The sequence below is a fragment of the Mustela putorius genome, unplaced genomic scaffold (assembly GCF_011764305.1).
Source record: "Mustela putorius furo isolate JIRA1106 unplaced genomic scaffold, ASM1176430v1.1 tig00000095_pilon_pilon_pilon, whole genome shotgun sequence".
Classification (NCBI taxonomy): Eukaryota; Metazoa; Chordata; class Mammalia; order Carnivora; family Mustelidae; genus Mustela; species Mustela putorius.
The window spans coordinates 15,489,937-15,512,283 of NW_025421280.1; the positions used below are offsets into that span (position 1 = coordinate 15,489,937).

The following is a 22,347-nucleotide window of genomic DNA, read 5'->3' on the forward strand; positions in this document are numbered from 1 at the left end:
CAGTTTAAGAGGGTTCCCCTTTTTCCACATCCTCTCCAACATTTGTTGTTTCCTATCTTATTAATCTTTGTCATTCTAATGGTGTAAGGTGGTATCTCAATGTGGTTTTGATTTGAATTTCCCTGATGGCTAATGATGGTGAACATTTTTTGACATGTCTTCTAGCCATTTGTTTGTCTTCTTTGGAGAAGGTCTGTTCATGTCTTCTGCCCATTTTCTGACATGATTATCTGTTTTTTGGGTGTTGAGCTTGAAGAGTTCTTTATAGATCTTGGATATAAACCCTTTGTCTGTAGTGTCATTTGCAAATATCTTCTCCCATTCCATGGGTTGCCTTTTTGGTTTGTTCACTGTTTCCTTTCTGTGCAGAAGTTTTTTATCTTGATGAAGTCCCAAAAGCTCATTTTCATATATTTTTAAATTTCTTCTTTGATTTCTTTGATGACCCACTGGTTGTTTAGTAGCATGTTGCTTAATCTCCACATTTTTGTGGTTTTTCCAGTTTTCTTTTTGAAATTGATATCTTATTTTTTACCATGATGGTCAAACAAGATGCTTCATATAATCTCAGTCTTGGGGTGCCTGAGTGGCTCAGGCATTTCAGTGTCCAATTCTTGGTTATGGTTCAGGTTATGATCTCAGGGTTGTGAGATTAACCCTGCATCAGGCTCTGCACTCAGCAGGAATTCTGCTTGAGATTCTCCTTCTCTTTCCCTTTGTCCCTCCCCCTGCTCATGCTCTCTGGTTCTCTTTCTATATATACAAAATAAATACATAAACATTAAATATATATAACATATATGACATGTATAAAATAGAAATATAGAAATATAAAATTTATATAAATATATAAAATATGTATATCTTCTTGAATTTATTGAGACTTGTTTTGTGACCTAACATGTGATCTGTCCTGGAGAATGTTTCATGTGCATTTGAGAAGAATGTGTATTCTGCCTTTGGTTTGCATTATCTGCATGTGTCAACTAAGTCCATTTGGTCTAATGTGTCATTTAAGGTCAGTGTTTCCTTATTGATTCTCTGTCTGGCTGCTCTATCTATTGATGTAAGTGGGGGATTAAAGTGCCCTACTATTATTGTATTGCTTTCAATTTCTCCCTTTAGGTCTGTTAATATTTGCTTTATAGGGGCACCTGGGTGGCTCAGCAGGTTAAAGCCTCTGCCTTTGGCTCAGGTCATGATCCTTGGGTCCTGGGATCGAGCCCCGCATCGGGCTCTCTGCTCAGCGGGGAGCCTGCTTCTCCCCACTCTCTCTCTGCCTGCCTCTCCACCTACTTGTGATCTCTGTCAAATAAATAAATAAAATCTTTTTAAAAAATTTGCTTTATATATTTGGTGCCCTTATGTTAGGTACATATATTTTTATAAATGTTGTATCTTCTTGCTGGATTGACCCCTTTATGTAATTCCCTTCTTGGTGTTTTATTAAAGTCTTTGTTTTAAAGTCTATTTTGTTCGATATGAATACAGCTACCCCAGTTTTTATTTCTAGTTGCGTGGACTATCTTTTCCAATCTCTTCATTTTCAGTCTGTGTGTATCATTACTTCTAATTTGAGTCTCTGTAGGCAGTATAGAGATGGGTCTTTTTTTTTAATCCACTCAGCCATTTTATTTGGAGAGTTTATTTACATTTAAAGTAACTAATGATAAGCATGTACTTACTGCCATTTTAAAATTGTTTTCTGCCTGTTTTCTTAGTTCTTCTCTGTTCCTTTTTTCTCTTTCATTTCTTCCTTTGTGATATGATGGCTTGCTTTAGTTTTATGCTTAGGTTCTTTTCTCATTTTCTTTGTGGTATTTACCAGGATTTTTTTTCCTTTGTAGTTACTATGAGGTTCACTTATAACATCTTGTGTTTATAAGTTTAAGATGAGAGCAGCTTAAATTTGAACACATTCCAAACCATATTTTTACTACCCCTCCAACTTTATATTTTTGATGTCACATTTTACACATGTAGATTTTATGCATCCCTTAACTATTGTAATTTTAGTTAATTATATTACTTTTGTCTTTTAACTTTCATGCTTGCTTTAGAAGTGATTGAATCTACTGTCTTTACTATTTACCTTCTCCAGTGCGATTTTTACTTTTGTATGTTTTTTTGTTATTAATTAGTGCCATTTCTTTTCAGCTCAAAAAAGTCTCTTTAATATTTTTATAAGACAAGTTTAGTGACAATAAACTTCTTTAGTTTTTGTTTATCTGGAAAACTTCCCCCTTTTCCCCAGCTTTATTAGGTAATTATTATGCAATTGGCTGATTATAAGAATACAGTTAGATGATTTTTAGTAAATTTCTACAGTTGTGTAACCATCACCAAAATCCAATTTTAGAACACTTCCATCATCGCAGAGTTTCCTTGCTTGTACCTACTTAGTCAATTCTTACTCCTACTCCTAGCCCCAGGCAACCACTGATCTGCTTTCTGTCTCCATAATTATTCCTTTTCTAGAAATTTTATAAATGAGACATTTTTAGGCCTAGAATATGGCCTATCTCTGCAAATGTTCTATATAACATTGGAAGAATCTGTATTTTGCTATTTTTTAATAGACTGCTCTGTAAATGCCAAGTAGGTCAAGATATTCTATATACTATATCCTTACTGATTTTCTGTGTACTTGTTCAATTAACTTTTGAGAGAGGTTTGAAATCTCTTAGCTATAGAAGTTGCTTCTGATAGTTCTATCAATATTTGTTTGTGTTTTGATGCTATTTGATGTGTTAACTGTTTAGGACTATTATGACCTCTTAATGAATTGACTTGATTTTTCTTTTTGAATCCCTGGTCTGTCCTTTGCTCTGAAATCTATTTTGTATGATAATTATTACATGACTCCAGCTTTCTTTTGAGTAGTGTTAGCATGGTATATATTTTTCCATACTTTTAACCTATTTGTGTCTTTGTATATAAGCTGTATTTCTGTAGACAGCATACAGTTGGGTCAGATTGTTTTATCCAATCTGATAATTGCTGTCTTTAGTGAAATTATTTAGACCATTTACATTCATTGACCTAATAGAGTTATATTTAAATCTATGTTCTTATACCTTGCTTTCTGTTTTGCACATCTGTTTTTCTTTCTCTTTGAATTGAGTATGTATTATGATTCCACTTTATCTCCTTTGTTGAATCACTAGCTATAAGTTTTTGTTTTATTCTTTTTGTGCTTTCTTTGGGATTAAAGTATACATTTTAACCTATCACAGCCTATCTTCAGGTAAAATTATGGAGCATAATATATAATATATGTTATATATTATATGTAAAATATATATTATATATATATGGCATAAGAACTTACAACAATATACTTCCACCTCTCTCCTCTCAGCCTTTGTTTTATTATTGTCATATATTTCACTTGTACATGATGTTCTGTACATTTCACTGTACATGTTATTCATAGCACATTATTACTGTGCTCTAAGTAGTCAGTAATCTCTTATTTTTTTTTAAAGATTTTATTTATTTATTTGTAAGAGAGAGAGTGAGAGCGAGCACAGGCAGACAGAGTGGAAGGCAGAGTCAGAGGGAGAAGCAGGCTCCCTGCGGAGCAAGGAGCCCGATGTGGGACTGGATCCCAGGAGGCTGGGATCATGACCTGAGCCGAAGGCAGCTGCTTAACCAACTGAGCCACCCAGGCGTCCCTCTCTTATTTTTTTTTAAAGAATTTATTTATTTGTTTGACAGGGAGAATACAAGCAGGGGGAGTGGCAAGCAGAGGGACAGGGAGAAGCAGGCTCCCCAGGGAGCAGGGAGCCCTGGGATCATGACCTGAGCTGAAGGCAGACACTTAACTGTCTGATCCACCCACGTGCCTCTAAATAGTAATCTTTGAAAGAGTCTTAAATAATAGGAGAAAAGCCTTTTATGTTTACCTATAAAGTTACCGTTTTTGGTAGTCTTTGTTCTTTTGTGTTTATTCAAATTCCATCTACCTGAGACTTCCTTTAACCTTTCTTATACTGTGTATCTACTGGAAATGAATCCTTTCATTTTCTCCACATCTGGACAGAAATCAGTAAATTTTTCTTTTAGATTTCATACTTTTTATCTCTAGAAGTTGCATTTGGTTATTTTCTCTGCTGTTTCTCTATTCCTTATGTTCATTTTGCTTTAACTCCTTCAGCATATTTGTAATAGCTCTTCTAACATTCCTCTTTCTGTTGTGTTACCTCTATATCTATCTATTGACTGATTTTTTTCCTCTGGGTTATAGATACTGTAAATTTTACATGGATAAATGCTGGGTTTGTTTGTTTATTCTTTTAAAGAGCATTAGACTTTACCTCTGCACATACTTAAATTACTGGATTAGTTTGATGTTTTCAAGGCTTGTTTTAAGCTTTCTTTTGGTATTTTTAGAATAGGCTTTATTCTAAGGCTAGGTTAGCTATGCTACTAAGGCATGATCCCTCTGATGTTGCTTCTGAATTCCTCCAGTGTTCAAAGAAGATTGAACTCTACTTGGCAAGAACTCCTGTCTCCAAGTTTTGAGTAAGCTCTGGTAGCTGCTCAGTGTACAGCTCCCCAGATAGTCTTTGCCTCCTCTCCCATAGTTTACCCTATTCATATATGACTTAGCATTTAGCAATAAAATCAAGATGGTACCTATCCATATTACTGGACCTCTTTTCCAAGCATCTCCATCCTCTCTGGTACTCTACCCACAAATTCTGCCACCTCAGCTTTCCTTAACTCTGCTCTCTGTTTATTCAACTGAACAATACTATCAAGTTTTGATTTTGTTTTGTAGTCTGGAAAGTGCCTCCCGATGGATGTCTAAGGCAATCCGAGAGATCACTTTAATTGTCTCCTTTTTCAGGGACCACACTGTTGCCCTGGCTATTGTATAATTTCTAAAAACAGTTGTTTCATTCACTTCATCTAGTTTTCCAATTGTTTATAGCAGTAGAGTAATTCAGTTCTGATTATTTTATCAAGGCTATAGAAGCAGAAATTGATTTCATTCAATTTTAAAAATCAGCAATTTACAGCAATCTTTATTTTGGTTTTACAGGGCAAAGAAAGAGATTGAATACCAGGAACTGATGTTTCTTTTAACTGGAGGAGTGAGTCTTAAGAGTGCTGAGAAAAATCCTGATCCAACTTGGTTACAGGATAAAAGCTGGGAGGAAATTTGTCGTGCGAGTGAATTTCCTGCCTTCAAAGAACTCAGGTAATTGTTTAAACTTGATGACCACAATGAATAAGGGTAGCTAAATTTGTAAACTTATTGTTTAACAATCTCTTTTTAAATTATTTTCCAATGAAATAATTATTAGACATTTTTTTTCCATTAGGGAACATTTTTGTGAACATATAACTGAATGGCAGAAAATTTATGACAGTAAAGAGCCACACAATGCTAAATTTCCAGTACCAATGAATGAAAAACTAAATGAACTACAGAAAATAATAATTCTTCGGTGCTTAAGGCCTGATAAGGTAAAAAGACAAATGTGTTCTATTTGGAATCCAGTTAATTTGCCACGTAAGAATAAATCCCGGAAATTAAAGGCACAACATAAGGAATACAGTCAATGATATTGTGAAAGCGATGTAATGGGACAGATGGTAGCTACGCTTGTGGTGAACATAGCATAATGCATAAACGTATTAAATCTAAGTTGTACACCTGACACTAAAGTAACAATATATGTCAATGTGTAAGGACCTATTTAGCCAGAGCAGCCCCATCCTGCCCTTGCCCCTCCCCCTTCAGGGAACTTACTTAAAAACAAGTCCCGGAAACCAGTCCCAGGTAACAAAGCCCAAATACAAGGTTGGGTCAGGCCAGGTGGAGGTATCTAATCAGTGGGGGCGCATACTGTCTCCCTAGCTACCAAGGAGTATGGGCCCCACCCTTTGGGTGCCCTTTGGGAGCCAATTCTGACCAAGGCGATAGGCTAGTTCAAATATCTACTATAGGGTAAACTGTAATTCAATTGGTCACTTATGTGTGACCTAGCAGGACTGTGCAGCTTTCTCTGTGTTACAATCTCATTGGTCACCTGTGCATGGCCAGGCCCAACCATATGGCCTTTGCCCTTAAAAGCTAGTCTGTAAAGAAGAGAGAGGTCGCCTCTTTGCAAGAGACAGATCTGGCCAGTCAGTTTGATTCTTGATGCTTGACACGAAATAAAGCTTTGCTTGACCTTCGCTTTGTATCAGTCTCACTCCTTTGGCCATGGACCCAACAAACGAGCCTCAAAAATTTTTTTAAAGATTTTTATTTACTTATTTAATAGAGAGATCACAAGTAGGCAGAGAGAAAGGTAGAGAGGGGAAAACAGGCTTCCCGCTGAGCAGAGAGCGGGAATCCCAGGACTCTGAGATCTTCACCTGAGCCGAAGGCAGAAATTTAACCCACTGAGCTACCCAGGTGCCCCTATACTCAAATTTTTTTAAAAAATAAGTCGTTTTAGATTAAAAGTTATTGTTATTTCATTCTTTGATCCTCATTCTAGATACTTAAACAGGTTCATTGAGCTCCTTGGATTTGTAGGCATATAGTTTTCCTCAACTTGAGAAAAATTTTGGTCATGATTTCTTCAAATACTTTTTAAAAAAGATTTTATGTATTTATTTGCGTTGGGGAGGGGCAGCCGGAGAGGGAGACAATCTCAAGCAGACTCCATACTGAGCATGGAGCTTTCGGCACAGGGCTCGATCTGATGACCTTGAGGTCATGACCTGAGCCAGAACCAAGACTGAGGCTTAAGTAACAGATCCATACAGGTGCCCCTTCTTCAAATACTTTTTTCCACTTAACCCTATGATTCCAAATAAATATACATTAGACTGCATGGTATTATATCATAGATGATTGCTCTGTTAATTATTTTTAAAACTTTTTCTATCACTGTGCTTCAGCTTGTATAGTTTCTATTGTTATCTTTAAGTTTTCTTATTCTTCTTTTATAGTGTCTAATCTGCTATTGTTCCTATCCAGGTAATTTTTTTGCTTCAGGGGCTCCTGGGTGGCTCCAGCAGTTAAGCATCCAACTGGGTTTTGGCTCAGGCTGTGGTCTCAGGGTTGTGGGACCAAGCCCTGCTTTGGACTCCTCATTCAGTCGGCAGTCTTCTTGAGATTCTTTCTCTACCTCTCCCTCTGCCTTTCCCCTTGCTTACAAGCACTAAGGTGTGCTCTCTGTCCTTCTCTCTCAAATAAATAAATCTTTAAAAAAATTTTTTTGTTTCACTTATCATATATTTCACTAACAGAAAGTTCATTTGAGGAATGCCTGGGTGGCTCAGTTGGTTAAGCATCTGCCTTCAGCTCAGGTCATGATCCTAAGGTCCTGGGATTGAGTCCCACATTGGGCTCCTTGCTCAGCAGGGAGTCTGCTTCTCCCTTTCCTTCTGCCTGCTGTTCCTGCTGCTTGTGCTCTCTCTCTCTGTCAAATAAATAAGTAAAATCATTTTTTTTAAAAAAAAAAAAGCTCAGTTGGTTCTTTCTTAGATATTATATATTTTTTTCATTCTGTTCATGTTTTCTTTAAATATTTGAACACAGTTACAACAACCGTTTTTAAACTGACTGCTAATTCCATAATTTCTAGATCTGTTTCTATTTACTGATTTTACTCTTGGTTATAGATTGTATATTCTTGTTTCTTGGCCTGCCCAGTAATGTTCGATTAGATGCCAGACATTGTTGATAATTTGATTTTGTTCTTTTAAAGATTGTTGAGTTTTATTCTGCTAGTTCACTTGTCAGCAAACAACACTTATGGGCCAGAGCCAGCCCGTGACTTATTTCCTCCAGCCCATGAGTTGATAATGGTGCTTGTATTTTAAAGAGTTGTTTTTAAAAAAGAAGAAAAAGAATATGCAGCAGAAATTGTATGTGGTCCACAATACCTAGAGTTTTTACTATCTAGCCCTCTGTAGAAAAATGTTACCAATCCTTTTGGCTACATAGTTACATTACTTAGCTTCAGATTGTTCCTTTCAAAGATTATTTTAATATTTGTTAGCACAAATGCAGGACAGCCTTTACTCAATGGATTGTTTAGCTCCACTAATAAAGCATGACCCTTGTGGGTGCTTTACTGAATGCCCCAAGTGATCACCAAAGGCTTTCCACTGTGGCTATTGCAAACTTGAATAATTCCCAGGTTTGCATGAACTCTGGTAGCTCTGTAGATCTTCTCAGGTAGTTCCCTTCTACTTTGAACTCTGCAACTTCTATTGGCCTCCCACCTTGAACTCTGATTTCTGTCTTCCCAAGTTAGCAACACTGTGTTGCTCTGCTTTCAACCACTTTTCCTATTCCACAGGCTGGAATGTACCTCCCAGAAGAAAGCTAAAGGGACAATAGATCTCATCTTGTGTGTTTCCTCTTTTCATAGAGATCAAAGTCTGGTAGCACCTGTTGTCTGAATTGCCCAGTGTTTGAAAATGGTTGTTTTTTAAATTTTGTCCATTTTTAGTTGTTTATGTGAGAGTGTAAATCTGGGCCCTTTTAGCAGAAGAGGTCATATTGGTTAGCAGTAAAAGATGGTAGAAAATCTTAACACAGGTCACAGTTTTGTTAGTATACACATGCAACAAAAATCTTTTTTTTTCTTCTTCCAAGTTTTTATTTAAATTCCAGTAAGTTAACATACAGTATAATATTAGATTCATGTGTAGAATTTAGTGAATCACACCTACATACTATACCCAGTGCTCATCACAATTCCCTCCTTAATCCCCCTCACTTATTTAACCCATTCCACCCCTCACCTTCCCTCCAGTAACCCTTTTCTATAGTTTGTTTTCTATAGTTAAGAGTCTGTTTCCTGATCTGCCTCTCCTTTTTTACCCCTATGCTCATCTGTCTTGTTTCTCAAATTCCACATATGACCAAAATCATATCGTATTTGTCTTTCTCTGACTTATTTCCCTTAGCATGGTACTCTCTGGCATCATCCATGTCATTACAGATGGCAAGATTTCATTCTTTTTATGGCCGAGTAATATTCCATTGTAGATAAATACTACATCTTCTCTATCCATTCAGTAGATGATGGACACTTGGGCTCTTTCCATAATTTGGCTGTTGTTGATAATGCTGCTATAAACATTGGGGTGCATGTATCCCTTCGAATCACTAGGTCTGGATCCTTAGGGTAAATACCTAGTAGTGCAATTGCTGGATCATAGGGTAGCTCTATTTCTAACTTCTTGAGGAAACCCCATGCTGTTTTCCAGAGTGAACTTATAAAACTGAACACCCAAAAAACAATAATAATCCAGTTTAAAAATGGACAGAAGATGGGGCGCCTGAGTGGCTCAGGGTTAAAGCCTCTGCCTTCAGCTCAGGTCATGATCCCAGGGTCCTAGGATTGAGCCCCGCATTGGGCTCTCTGCTCCGCAGGGAGCCTGCTTCCTCCCCCCGCCCCCTCTCTCTCTGCCTGCCTCTCTGCCTACTTGTGACCTCTGTCTGTCAAATAAATAAATAAAATCTTTTAAAATAAATAAATTAATTAAAATGGACAGAAGACACAAATAGGCATTTTTCTGAAGAAGACATACAGATGGACAGCAGATAGAAAAATCTTTCTCTAGGTGAAATAAACAGGCTGATACTGATTTTCACACCTTCAGGGAAGGTGATTATGGTGTTACAAAAGAAGAAATTTTTTTCTTAAGATTTTATTTATTTATTTGACAGAGAGAGAGAGATCATAAGTATGCAGAAAGGCAAGCAGAGAGAGAGGGAGAAGTAGGCTCCCTGCTAAGCAAAGAGCCCAATGCAGGCCCCTATCTCAGAACCCTGAGATCATGACCTGAGCAGAAGGCAGAGGCTTAACCCACTGAGCCACCCAGACGCCCAGAAATTTATTTTTTGATAGCTAATGCTTATTTTATTTTACCATATAAAATATTTAATCTTTTTACTTCCTATTAACAAGAATAATATTATTCTAGTTACTGAGCTGGTTAATTTTCAGCCAAATACACCTTTCTCTTTCATTAAATGCATATGACAAGTTAGATCCTATTTCATCTCATTAGGAGATGCATTCCAATTTATAAATACATATATATATTTTTTTAAGATTTTATTTATTTATTTGACAGACAGAGATCACAAGTAGGCAGAGAGGCAGGCAGAGAGAGAGGAAGGGAAGCAGTCTCCCCGCTGAGCAGAGAGCCCGATGTGGGACTCGATCCCAGAACCCTGAGATCATGACCTGAGCCGAAGGCATCGGCTTAACCCTCTGAGCCACCCAGGCACCCCCATATTTTTTAAATTTAATCTCAATTAGCCAACATAGAGTGTATCATTAGTTTTTGATGTCATGTTCAATGATTCATTCATTGTGTATAACATCCAGTGCTCATGAAATCACAAGCCCTCCTTAATGCCCATCACCCAGTTACCCAAAAGAAAAAATTTCAAGCAGAAAACCAAAAACTATTTTCATACATGTAGTTTAAACCTTGAGAGAGTCACTTCCTCTTTCTGAGCTCCATGTATACAATGAAAGTGGTGAAAGTAATTGCAGTATTCCCTTCTTTCTTTCCTTTTTTTTTTTTTTAACATTTTCTTTTTAGTAAAGCTTCCCAAGGAGCATCATCTAATGCTTCATTTACCCTCTGAGTAGATGCAAACAGAGGCTTACATAATTATTAGACTCCTGAGTATTTCTTCCTATTTTAAGTCTTAGAGACCTTTGTGCATTGTTAAAACTTACCTCATTTTTTTCTACCTGACAGTTGTGTGTATATATATATGTTTCTTTCACTAAACAGTAAATCCCTTTAAAGCCAAAACAATGCTGTATTCATTATTTTATCACCATAGCCTCCTTTGTTCATTGTAAACTTAGCAATGATTAACTCTGCATCTGGGAAATACTCGCCTAATTTGCACTTCATAGAGTGGTTCCCTGATGGCAATGGAAACGTTTCAATGCCAAGTATGGAGTTATTGCCTAGTCTGCCATGCTTGGAAGTCTGCTTAAACATTACAGCCCTTACCATACTGTAATGTGCAATAATTGTCTGCTTGTTTGTTAGCATCTCCCACTGTGCTCCGAGCTTCTGGAGATCAGAACCCCTGTCTTCTTTTGCTCAGTATCTCCAGGACTTAAAGCAGTGCCTGGAAGATAGTACGACATCTCAGTAAATGTTGTGAATTGAGCTGAATTGAATTGAATTGAATTAAACTAAGTTCAACCTAAGCCTCTGCTTGTAAGGATTCTTCAGAGAAACTAAACCAATAGGATTGGTAAGATAGAGATTTACAGGAACTGGCTCATGTGATTGTGGAGGTTGGCAAGTCTAAAATCTGCAGCCTGGAGACCCAGGGAAGAGGTCATATTGCAGCTCAAGTCCAAAGGCAGGGGACTGGCAGAATTTCCTCTTGTTCAGTGGAGGTCTTTTTTTTCTCTTAAGGCCTTCAACTGATTGAATGAAACCCACTTCCATTATGGAGAGTAATGCACTTAACTCAAAGTCTACTGATTTAAACGTTGATCTCATCTTTAAGATATCTTTTTAGCAACATCCAGACTAGGATTTGACCAAATATCTGGGTATTCTGTTCTAGCAAAGCTGACACCTAAAATTAACCATCACAAAGCTTATCACCAGGTGTGTTCAAGTCACCATAATTTCTTCTCTAGAATATCTTCCATGAAGGGTCAAAATCTTATACAAGAGTCTTATAAATTTTTCTTATATTAAGTTACTGAAACAAGGTACTTTTTCTACAGAAAATTCTCTTACTTGATTTCAGTTACATCATCTCAGGGAACATTGCCCTGGTCTGTGCATAGAGCAATAGAGGTAAGGTCTCTGTGTCCTCTGTCTCCTCTTCCTTAAAATTTCCATCAAAGATCTGTGCTAGATAGAAACTCTACATGGTGTTAATGGTTTAAAAAAAAAAAAAAGATTTCATCATTGCTCATGTGAAGTTACTAAAGAAAGTAAGTCTGTTATATCTTTGTGAGCTCCTTTTTTGAAAACTCTTCAGTGTCCTTTCACTACCTATAGCGTAAAGACAGAAGCAGCTTGGCAGTCTTGTTACCTTGGCTAATCATACCTCTTTTCAAAATTCCATTCTTATCTTGAAACTTCTGTAAATTTCCACTGTTTAAAACTACAGAATTGCTCACAACCACACAAAATTTCTCCTACAGAAGACTCCATCCTTCCTTCCCACCTATTCCATACAATGCAGACCCATCTCTGCCAGGACCACAGAAGCCTGTCTTGATCTCTCCTCCCTTCACTGAATTCCTACAGCTTCACTTTAGAAAGGTGTTTAGCATTTAGAATGTGATATCGAATACCTCTTCGTACTTACTTTCTGCTGCTAATGTTGATGGGGATCATTATTTTGCTTCAAATTCATTTTAGGGGTGCCTGGGTGGCTCAGTGGGTTAAAGCCTCTGCCTTCAGCTCAGGTCATGGTCTCAGGGTCCTGGGATCGAGCCCCGCATCGGGCTCTCTGCTCAGCGGGAAGCCTGTTTCCTCCTCTCTCTCTGCCTGCCTCTCTGCCTACTTGTGATCTCTGTCTGTCAAATAAATAAATAAAATATTTTTTAAAAAATTCATTTTAATGTAATTTATAAATAAGTAACACATTCCTGTGGTTCAGAACTGTTTTGAATACGTGAATACAGAGAAAAGTGGACCTCCGATCTGCATCTCCCAGGCTCTCAGTATCCTTTCCCTCAGGCAACTCATGTTATCTGCTTCTTGTTACCCTTTTATGCACTTAGAAATATGCATACGCATAAATTCTTTTTTCCATTTATTTTTAACACAAATGGTTGCATCCACTGTTTTGCATGTTGCTTATTCCCCTGTTTATAAAGAGCTTTCTCTCTCTTTTTTTTTTTTTTTTGCAATTGAGTACGCCACAATTTCTTTAACCGTTTCCTATTGATGGACCTTTACAATATGTATATATTATCCCCTATAAAAATGTTGCAATAAATAATCTTATTCAAAAGTCATTTCTCACATATGCAACTTTATTCTCTCAGAATAAAGTCCTGGGAATAAAATTGCTGAATCAGTGGATTTGCCCATTTGTAATTTTACAGATATTGCCAAATTGGCCTTCATGAAATTTATACCAGATTACTTTTCCTCAGCAGTGTATGAGAATATCTGTTTAACCCATAGTTTTTTTCCACACAGATCTAAACTTTCGGATCTTTGTTAATCTGTACAGGCGGGTTGAGGAATTTGGGGACTTATGGGGGCAGAGCAAGGCATGGACACAAGGTGGTAATGGGCGCACAGGAGTACGCAGGATAATGCTTAAAGAGTTTACATGCTGGCAAGAGAGAAGTCCCTCACAGCAGGAATCTCCAGATGCTGGGATTGCGGGTTGGGGATCCCATAACTCTAAAGGGAGCTCCCTTGGGAGAAGAGAGAAGGGACAGTGTCTTGGGGATGTCTCTCAGCAGCACTATGGTTTGGAGTCACTGGATTGGACCTCTGAAAGGCTGCACTGGTTTGGGGTCTTTATGCCCTGGGACTTATCGATAGCTAGCAGATGTTGGGTGCAAAGTAGGCAGGCTGCCAGTGGCTAACCATCTGCTTCTTTGGGCTATGTTTACAACAATCGAATGTGCAAAAGTTTGAGTTTAGTGCCAGTGGGCTTTTGAGCTAACATGTTTCAGCGTGCTGTGAAGGAAACCCTCTAGGGGGGTCGTCAATACACAGACACTCTCCTTGTCCCTTTACCTAACCATCTGATACGGGAAAAATGGTATCTAAGTATAGTTATCATTTGTGTTTTTTAAAATTATGATTATTAGGGTAAGGCTAAGCTGCTGTAACAAAGAGACCCAAAATAAAGTAATCTAAGTAAAATAAAAGTGAATTCTCGGCCTCAGAGCCCAGAGCAAATACCTGAGAACTGGCAGGTAGCTGTTTCTGAGATCACCCAGACATTCACATTCTTTCTCTCATGCTAGGAAAGTCCCCTAGAGTGTGGTCCTCATCAGTGAGATTGAAGCTGGCTCATGAATACCACATCTGTTGAAGAGCAAAAGAGAGTACTGAAGGCAAATAGCTTCCTTATAAAAATACCTTTTGAGGGGCACCTGGGTGGCTCAGTGGGTTAAAGCTGCTGCCTTCTGCTCGGGTTGTGATCCCGGGCTGCTGGGATCGAGCCCCACATTGGGCTCTCTGCTTGGCAGAGAGGGGCTTCCTGCCCCCCCCACCCCACTCTCTGCCTATCTCTCTGCCTGCTTGTGATTTCTGTCTGTCAAATAAATGAATAAAATATTTTTAAAAATACCTTTTGAAAGCTCCATGTATAACTTCTACTTGCATCCCTCTGGCCAAAACTTAGTCATGCAGCCACATTTGAGTACAAGAAAAGTTGAGAAAACTTGGGGTTGTATCACCAAGAGAAGACAAACAGGGAGACAGTTTGCATTTCTGCTCTACTGAATGAGGTTGAGCATCTTTTCGGGTGTTTTACATTTTTATAAATGGATTCTATAAATCATTATCTATAAATTGTTCATCATCTCTGCCCATTTTTCCTTTGGATTGTTAGTTTGGTTCTATCGGTTTATGGACGCTTCTTACGTATTAGAGAAATTCGCACTTTGTCTCTGATATGCAGCATGCTTTTCCGGACCATTAGACTCAAACTGTACTCTCTGTCAGTTTTCAGTAATCACCACCATTGTTACGTGAAATGAAAATCACTCTAAAGGGCATATTGTTTCTCTCTTTAACAGATAACTCCGGCTATTACAAATTACGTAACCGACAAACTGGGGAAGAAATTTGTGGAGCCTCCACCATTTGATCTGACAAAGAGTTACTTGGACTCAAACTGTACCATCCCTTTAATTTTTGTGCTGTCTCCGGGAGCGGATCCTATGGCTAGTAAGTCTGCCTACTGCACACTTTGAAGAAACTATAAGTAAACCATCTTGCTCCATGGCCATCCCTTATAGGACTGCAGATCACTTAGTAAACCTGAGATGTATAAGGAAAAGTAACTGGAACCTTCCAGGGAAGTACCCGCACACTGAAAAGTAAGGCATGCTTTATGATTTTAGAGCAAGCACTGAAACTGGTATTTTGTGCTCTCTTAGGCCTGCTGAAATTTGCAAATGATAAAGCTATGTCTGGAAATAAATTTCAAGCTATTTCCCTGGGACAAGGACAAGGACCAATTGCAGCAAAAATGATCAAAGCAGCAACAGAAGAAGGAACTTGGGTGTGCCTACAGAACTGTCACCTTGCAGTCTCCTGGATGCCCATGTTGGAAAAAATATGTGAAGATTTTACCCCTGAAGTCTGTAACTCATCCTTTAGGCTTTGGCTCACAAGTTATCCATCTCCGAAAGTACGTTTACTTTGTATGAAGTTCAGTATATTTATTCAGTTTTCTCTTACGTTGTGTATCTTAATCAACATTTAAATGCTACACCTTGGGGTGCCTGGGTGGCTCAGTGGGTTAAAGCCTCTGCCTTTAGCTCAGGTCATGATCCCAGGGTCCTGGGATCTAGCCCCACGACCGGCTCTCTGCTCAGTGGGAAGCCTGCTTCCCCCTCTATCTCTACCTGCCTCTCTGCCTACTGTGATCTCTCTCTCTCTGTCAAAAAAAAAAAAAAAATTATAAACGCTACACCTTAACAGGTCTTAAAAATATTTCTGGAGTCCTTTGTACCTATTTTTAACCCACTAGTATATGCATTTTTAGGACTCAATCTTCATCTCTTGAGTAATGCTCTGTTTATTCTGTCTTAGTTCCCAGTAACCATCCTACAGAACGGAGTGAAAATGACTAATGAACCTCCCACGGGTCTTCGGCTAAATCTCCTTCAATCTTATCTCTCTGATCCAATTTCTGATGCTCAGTTTTTCAGTGGATGCCCGGGAAAGGAACTGGTAATGTTCAGCCTCTGGAGCTTTTGAAATGTGCTCTTACAGTGAGAAATATCTGGGAATATAAATATTTAAGAATGTTAACATTCAGGCATTTTCTAAGAAGGCAGATATTATACTTATATTGTTCATCATTTTCTTCCCAGCAGTGTGTGCTCTGCTTCTTGCAGAGAAGACAGTCGAATAGGTATCTGTTGACTGACTGAATGCCTTAGTTTGTAAACCAAAATCCAATAACAAGTTTGACAAAGACCCAAGAGTAGCAATCTGTTTTCATATCATGTATTCATTCTTTCAACAAAATGTGTGTTTGGTACTCTGCTGGGTACTAGATATAAAGCAGTGAGAATAAAATAGGCCACCTCCCCCCAAATCTGGCTTCATGGAACTTAAATCCTAGCAATACCATTTTGACATATTAATCTTGCTTTTCAGTGCACTCAAGTAAAACCGTTTGTACATGGTACTGGGGACTTAGGAATCCTAATAAATAAATAGCACTCATTTTTCCTTGCTGGCATTCTTACCAAAAGTGTAAACAAAAGTGAACCAGATTATAACTTTAGTTACTGATATAGACTAGGTTGGGAGATATAGTTGATGTCTGTGAACAAATAGGGTTCATATCACGGAATAGAATTAAGCAGATTGATCCACCCTCAGGAACAGAGGAAAACTTTCTTCCCTAAGGAAAGCTGGCTTCTAAGATGGAAAAGCTGAGCAAAGCATATCTGGTTAACTTTTCCAAAATTAATCAACCAGATAGATTATTCCCTTCTCCTGCAGTGAATACAAGGATAGAGAAAATCTAGAAGTGTTACACTGAGGTCTCTTCACATGGAAGGAAACATCAACACTAAAGGAAATTCATTCCTTGCCTTCACCCCAATGCCATTGATCATACTTGCCTATTTGAGCTAGAAAAAGAAATAAAGAATTGAATTCTTTGGAAGCCAGCTAGTTTCTGTTTAATGATACCTTCCGTGTTCCCCTAATTCTAAAAGCAATATTTTATTTGAAATTCTAGGAGAAAAGTAGGATATTTGGTGGGTTAGCTAGAAAGAGAGCTTAATAAAATGGAGAAGGTAGTATACAGTGTCTGATTCCCATTGAGGGTTTGAGCTTCTGCAAGAAATCTCAATATTTCTCTGATATAACAGGTGCATTTTTGGCCTACAAGCATGACCAAAAATGTGGAGGGATTGGATCTCCTTAAGGACCCCATTGGGTGAAAATACATGGAAAATATAGGCAAATTAGGTTATTGCTCTCACTGCCAAAAGTTTTTCCCCTTTTAAATGTTTCACCACAGCTTTCACTCCATTTCTTTAAAATATGCTTTAATTTATGTACAACATTTCAAGAATAGAGTTATTCAGTAAGGCCATGGTGTACTTGCATTTTAATATTATATAAATAATTTCTACTACATCACATGAAGATAGTTGGATTTTTCCTGCATTTGGAGCTCTGTTTGAAATGATCGAATTTAAAACATCAAGGTAGCATACTTGAAACTTACTGGGGGGTTCCTCAAAGAGGTGGGTGACCATCCTCCAGAGTACTGACATAGGCTCAGGGAAAGGCCCATCCCTTCTGACATACCTGTCCCGCATATGAAGATGCCAGGCCAGAGTAAACAAACAAAGGTTTCAAAAATGATCTCCGAATGGAAAGTCATAAAATCAGGAACTATATATTGGGATTTATTCCTATCATAATAATTAATTATGCCCTCACCCTTCTAGTCTTAAGCATATGCCATTGAGTCTGTGGGATAACATTTTAAGTATTGAAGTTATAAATATCTGTGAAGCAACACCAAAGTATACATAGCCAGTACTTTGGCAAATGGTAGAATTGTTGCATTTTAACAAAGTTTAATATTGCAGTTTGTCTAGCTTTGGGGGTTTTAAGTCATAAGATTAAAACTTTTTATAACATGCATTGTTTGAGTTAGCACATCTTTTTTAAAAAGAAGTTTACAGAAATATATGATCATAGAATCTTATAATTGTTGATTCCCCTCATTTTACTGATATAAATCTGATCAGAACTTTTTCTTGTTGCCTAATTTTTATATTCAAGACATGGGAGAAGTTGCTGTTTGGAGTTTGTTTTTTTCACGCCCTTGTACAAGAGAGAAAGAAATTTGGTCCTCTTGGCTGGAACATTCCATATGGATTTAATGAATCAGACTTACGCATCAGTATTCGACAACTACAGGTAAAATTAGAAAGAAATTAGCATTGATGGTGGATCACTGTGTGTCAGGCCCTAGACAACTCCCTTTGCTTAAAATAAACTTAATCCTCCCAACATCACTAGTGGGTGGGTAGATGGAGTAATTATAACCATGGTTTATGAAGCACTACCTCTGTGGATTTTTTCTTGTGCAAGTAATGGAAAACCTGATTCAAACTGGCTTAAACCATAATGAAACTTATTGTCTCAGGGAGCCTGGGTGGCTCAGTTGGTTAAGTGTCTGTCTTCAGCTCAAGTCATGATCCCAGGGTCCTAGGATGGAGCCACACATCAGGGTCCCTGCTCAGCATTTAACTGATTTAATTAAACTGACACAGCCTAAGCTTGGAGAACACTTTGCTGAAATCATCCTACTGCAGATAACTGGTCAACTGAGAATTCTCCACCTTCTGGCCAGGTCCCGGCCTGCAGCCTCTGGTGTCATCAGCCCTCCCAGCCCAAACATTGGAGCTGACAGGCATAGACTAAATCCTCTTTTTTTATTGCCAAGAACTGGGTACTCTAGAAGGGGGTCAGTCTTTAAATCATCTTCACCTGGTCCTACCAGCTGGCTACCTCTTGCTTCCAGAGAGGCAGATAAGCACACTTAGGGTTAAGTTCACAACCAAGGAATAAATTATTAGTCTCTGTGTCTTGCATATGCCACAATTTTAACATGAATTTCTCTTGGGATCTCTTCCTTTGGTTTTGGGAAAGGGGGGAAACCCAGTTAAACCTACCTTTCCCTTCCCCCAAAAATAAGAAAGGGAGAAACTTACCTCTCTCACAAATAACTTATCCTGCCACAAAAGACAACTTTCCTGTGTCTCCTGTTCATATCTCTTGATACTTCTCTTCCTCCTGAAAACATGGGAATCTCAAACAAAGAATGATACCATCCAAATATATATATACCAAAAGTTCCTGTCTATGGGAAAAAGTAAAGGATCTGGAACTGGAAGAAATAAAATTCAGGCCTTCATATCATTTCACATTTCCCAGACTCTGCTTCCTGTTTGATATGGTTATTGGGAGATGAGTAAGATAATGTAAAAGCTATGCAAATAGTAGTTTTTATTACTATTGTAAGAGGTGTCATATTGTGTGAACCAGGCTTTGGCACTAAAAATTGTGATTACTTTGTTTTAATCACATTTAATGACATTTAATGACAGTGCCCTAAGTCAGGCACCAGGTTTTCAGCCTGGGCGCTATTGGTATTTGGGGTCAGATAGCTCCTGGCTGTGGGCAGCTGGCCTGTGTAGTGTTTAGCAGCATCCTAAACTTCTGCCAGTAGATGGCAGTAGCACCCCCAACCACTGATCTAAAATGTCCCCAGATAGTGCCAAAGGTCCCCTAGGGGACAAAATTGCCCCAGTTAACAGCCAGTTCCCTAAAACAAGGTTTATTCAAATTCATATGAAAAAGACTTGGTAATTTTCATGTCATCTTTTTTTGTTAAATGTTTTTCTTATTACAGAAACAATGCATGTTTATTTCCCCACCCTAAAATTGGAAGATGCAGATAAGCAAAATAATTTAAAATAAAAATAAAATAAACACTAATGGGGCACCTGGGTGGCTCAGTCAGTTGGTAAAGCATCTGACTCTTAACTTGGGCTTGGGCTCAGGGCGTGATCGCAGGGTTGTGAGATTGAGTCCCATGTGGGGCTTTGGCCTTTGCGCTGTGCAGGGAGCCTGGTTGAGAATCTCTCGTCCTTAGCATCCCTCCCTATTCTCACTCTTTCTCTCTCTCAATAAATAAATAAATAAATAAATAAATAAATAAAAATAAACACTAATAATCATTGCCTTCCAGAGGTAAGTTGTGATGATAGTTCTTTCAGTCCCACTTCTGGGCATATAGATAGATGATTGACAGGTGTTTAATGTCATTTTAAAATGGAAATGAAGTGAAAATTTGTGAATTTTTTCTCATTTTATTTTTCCTTTGTTTCAGTTATTTATAAATGAATATAATACTGTTCCATTTGAAGCTATCTCCTACCTGACTGGGGAATGTAATTATGGTGGAAGGGTGACAGATGATTGGGACAGACGTCTCCTCTTAACCATGCTGGCTGACTTTTATAACCCACAAATCATTGAAAACCCTCATTACAAGTTTTCTCCCAGTGGAAACTATGTTGCACCTCCTAAAGGCACCTACGATGAGTATACTGAATTCATTAAGGTAACTGATGCCACTGAAAATAGCAATTTTCAGTGTTCCTAAATTTTCTAAAAGCAAATAATGAAGTGTTCCCCTGTAATGTAGAGGGCTAGACAAGTAGTATGGTTTCAGTCAACTTTCAGTATCTTTTGTTTCTGGCCATTACTGAAAACTGGAAGAGTTTGGTTCCTGGGTGCTTAATGTGTAGGTGATTTTTAACCCTTTTAGGTCTGCATGTGTTTACACCTTATGAATTAATATAGCTGGTGGAAATGTGATGCTTGCTTCATTTGTTTCCCGGCAGAATCTTCCATTCACTCAACACCCTGAGATATTTGGATTACATGAAAATGTTGATATTTCCAAAGATCTGCAACAAACCAAAGTCCTCTTTGAATCCTTGCTCCTCACCCAGGGAGGCTCCAAACAGACAGGATCCTCAGGGAGTGCTGACCAGATTCTACTGGAAATCACCAAAGATATTCTCAAGAAGGTGATGTTTAGTTTAAAATATGTTGCTTATCCTATAAATTAAAATGGTACTGAAATGACAATCTGAAGATTCCGTTTAGCAGCATTAGGACCTTTTGTGAGAAACTGAGCCTTTGTGAGTCTTAGTTCCCAGACCTGTAAAGTGGTGATCATAGTGCTAGCCGTATAAGGTTTTTGTGAACATTTAAGAGGTCATGAATAAAGAGCTCTGTGTGATGCCTGGCACAGTGTAAGTTCCTAGTAACTACAGTTGCGGATGAGCTAATGAACATGTGACTTATTATCATTTCCAAGCACAGATAATGGATCTGCTTTATAAAAACTGGAGGAAGTTATCTGAACTTGCTGGTTCAAGGGGTGAATGGTTTTTAATCAACTTTAATCTATACCTTAGAGAGGGGACACAGGGAGTAAGATCAGCACTAAATTAGTAACTACAGCTTTTTTTTTTTCCTTCATACTATAGCTCAAAATACTTAGTCTCCAGGTAAAGTGGAATGATACTCTTTTCTCACTTTTTTTCTGTGTCTTACATTCAATAAGGAAATACTAAGGGAACTTTAAAAAGATTATGGTCACCAGCGCAGATCTTCACAGTTGCCCTCCAGGGTAAATGCTATAATTAGCGCCATATTTCAGTACCAGGTATTCTGATAGAGCAGAGCCTGACCTGTGGTCCACCTGCCTGGAAAGCCCACGGATAGCAACACTCCTCTCCTCTGCCTTGGTGGCCTTGCCTTGTGACTTTACAATAATTCTTTTGCTCCACTCAGGGACCATTATCTGGAACTCCCTGACTAGAAAGCTTCTTTGCCTTTTAGGAGTGTGAATTCCAAGGTCTTGAGGCTTGATTATCAGTCCCAAAGTTCCCTTCACGTCTCAAGCATCTCACAGGTGCTTCAGAGAAAGCAGACACTTGACACCTTCTGTCTCCCTGTTCCTTGGACCCTTACTGTAGTCACGCATTAATTATTTGAAAGTGGGATAAGCTAAGCTATTGGGAGCCAGTTGATAATAGATTGGAAATAAATATAAAACAGGAAATGGCAAATCGGTTTTATCAGTGAAAAATAAGATTCATCTTACAAAAGGAAATTATACAACGTTTCAGAAATATATACCTTCTGCAAATTGTGATAGCATGTAGCAAAGAGCATTGGCTTTGCAGTTAGAGACCTGTGGATTTAAACAGATCATCTTTTGGCTGTGTGCCCTGGGCAGTCACTCAACTTCTCTGTAGAGTTGACCCTGAACAACAAAGGTTTGAACTTCACAGATCCAGTTATATGTGAATTTTTTTGATAAATACAGCACAGTACTATAAACATATCTTCTCTTCCCTAAGATTTTCTTAATCACATTTTATTTTCCCTAGCTTACTGTATTGTAAGAATATAGTATGTAATACATATGATCTACAAAATATATGTTAATCGATAGTTTATGTTATTGGCAAGGCTTCTGGTCAATTGTAGGTTATTAATAGTTAAGTTTTTGGAGAATTGAAGTTATACTTGGATTTTTTAACTATGTGGGGT

General features: G+C 38.1%; 1 protein-coding gene across 4 annotated transcripts in view; it reads left to right on the top strand.

Moving 5' to 3' along the window:
- Positions 1-22,347, top strand: part of DNAH12 (dynein axonemal heavy chain 12) — a 220,384-nt gene that overhangs the window by 187,092 nt on the left and 10,945 nt on the right. For 3 of the 4 annotated variants that reach the window (XM_013053167.2, XM_013053173.2, XM_013053172.2), the window contains 8 exons: positions 5,051-5,209; positions 5,334-5,478; positions 14,742-14,892; positions 15,105-15,358; positions 15,763-15,903; positions 17,989-18,126; positions 20,105-20,338; positions 20,622-20,810. In XM_013053167.2, the coding sequence (XP_012908621.1) occupies positions 5,051-5,209; positions 5,334-5,478; positions 14,742-14,892; positions 15,105-15,358; positions 15,763-15,903; positions 17,989-18,126; positions 20,105-20,338; positions 20,622-20,810 (1,411 nt within the window). Of the gene's footprint in view, positions 1-5,050; positions 5,210-5,333; positions 5,479-14,741; positions 14,893-15,104; positions 15,359-15,762; positions 15,904-17,988; positions 18,127-20,104; positions 20,339-20,621; positions 20,811-22,347 lie in introns of those variants that run through there. The other variant, XM_013053186.2, reaches the window with a different exon arrangement.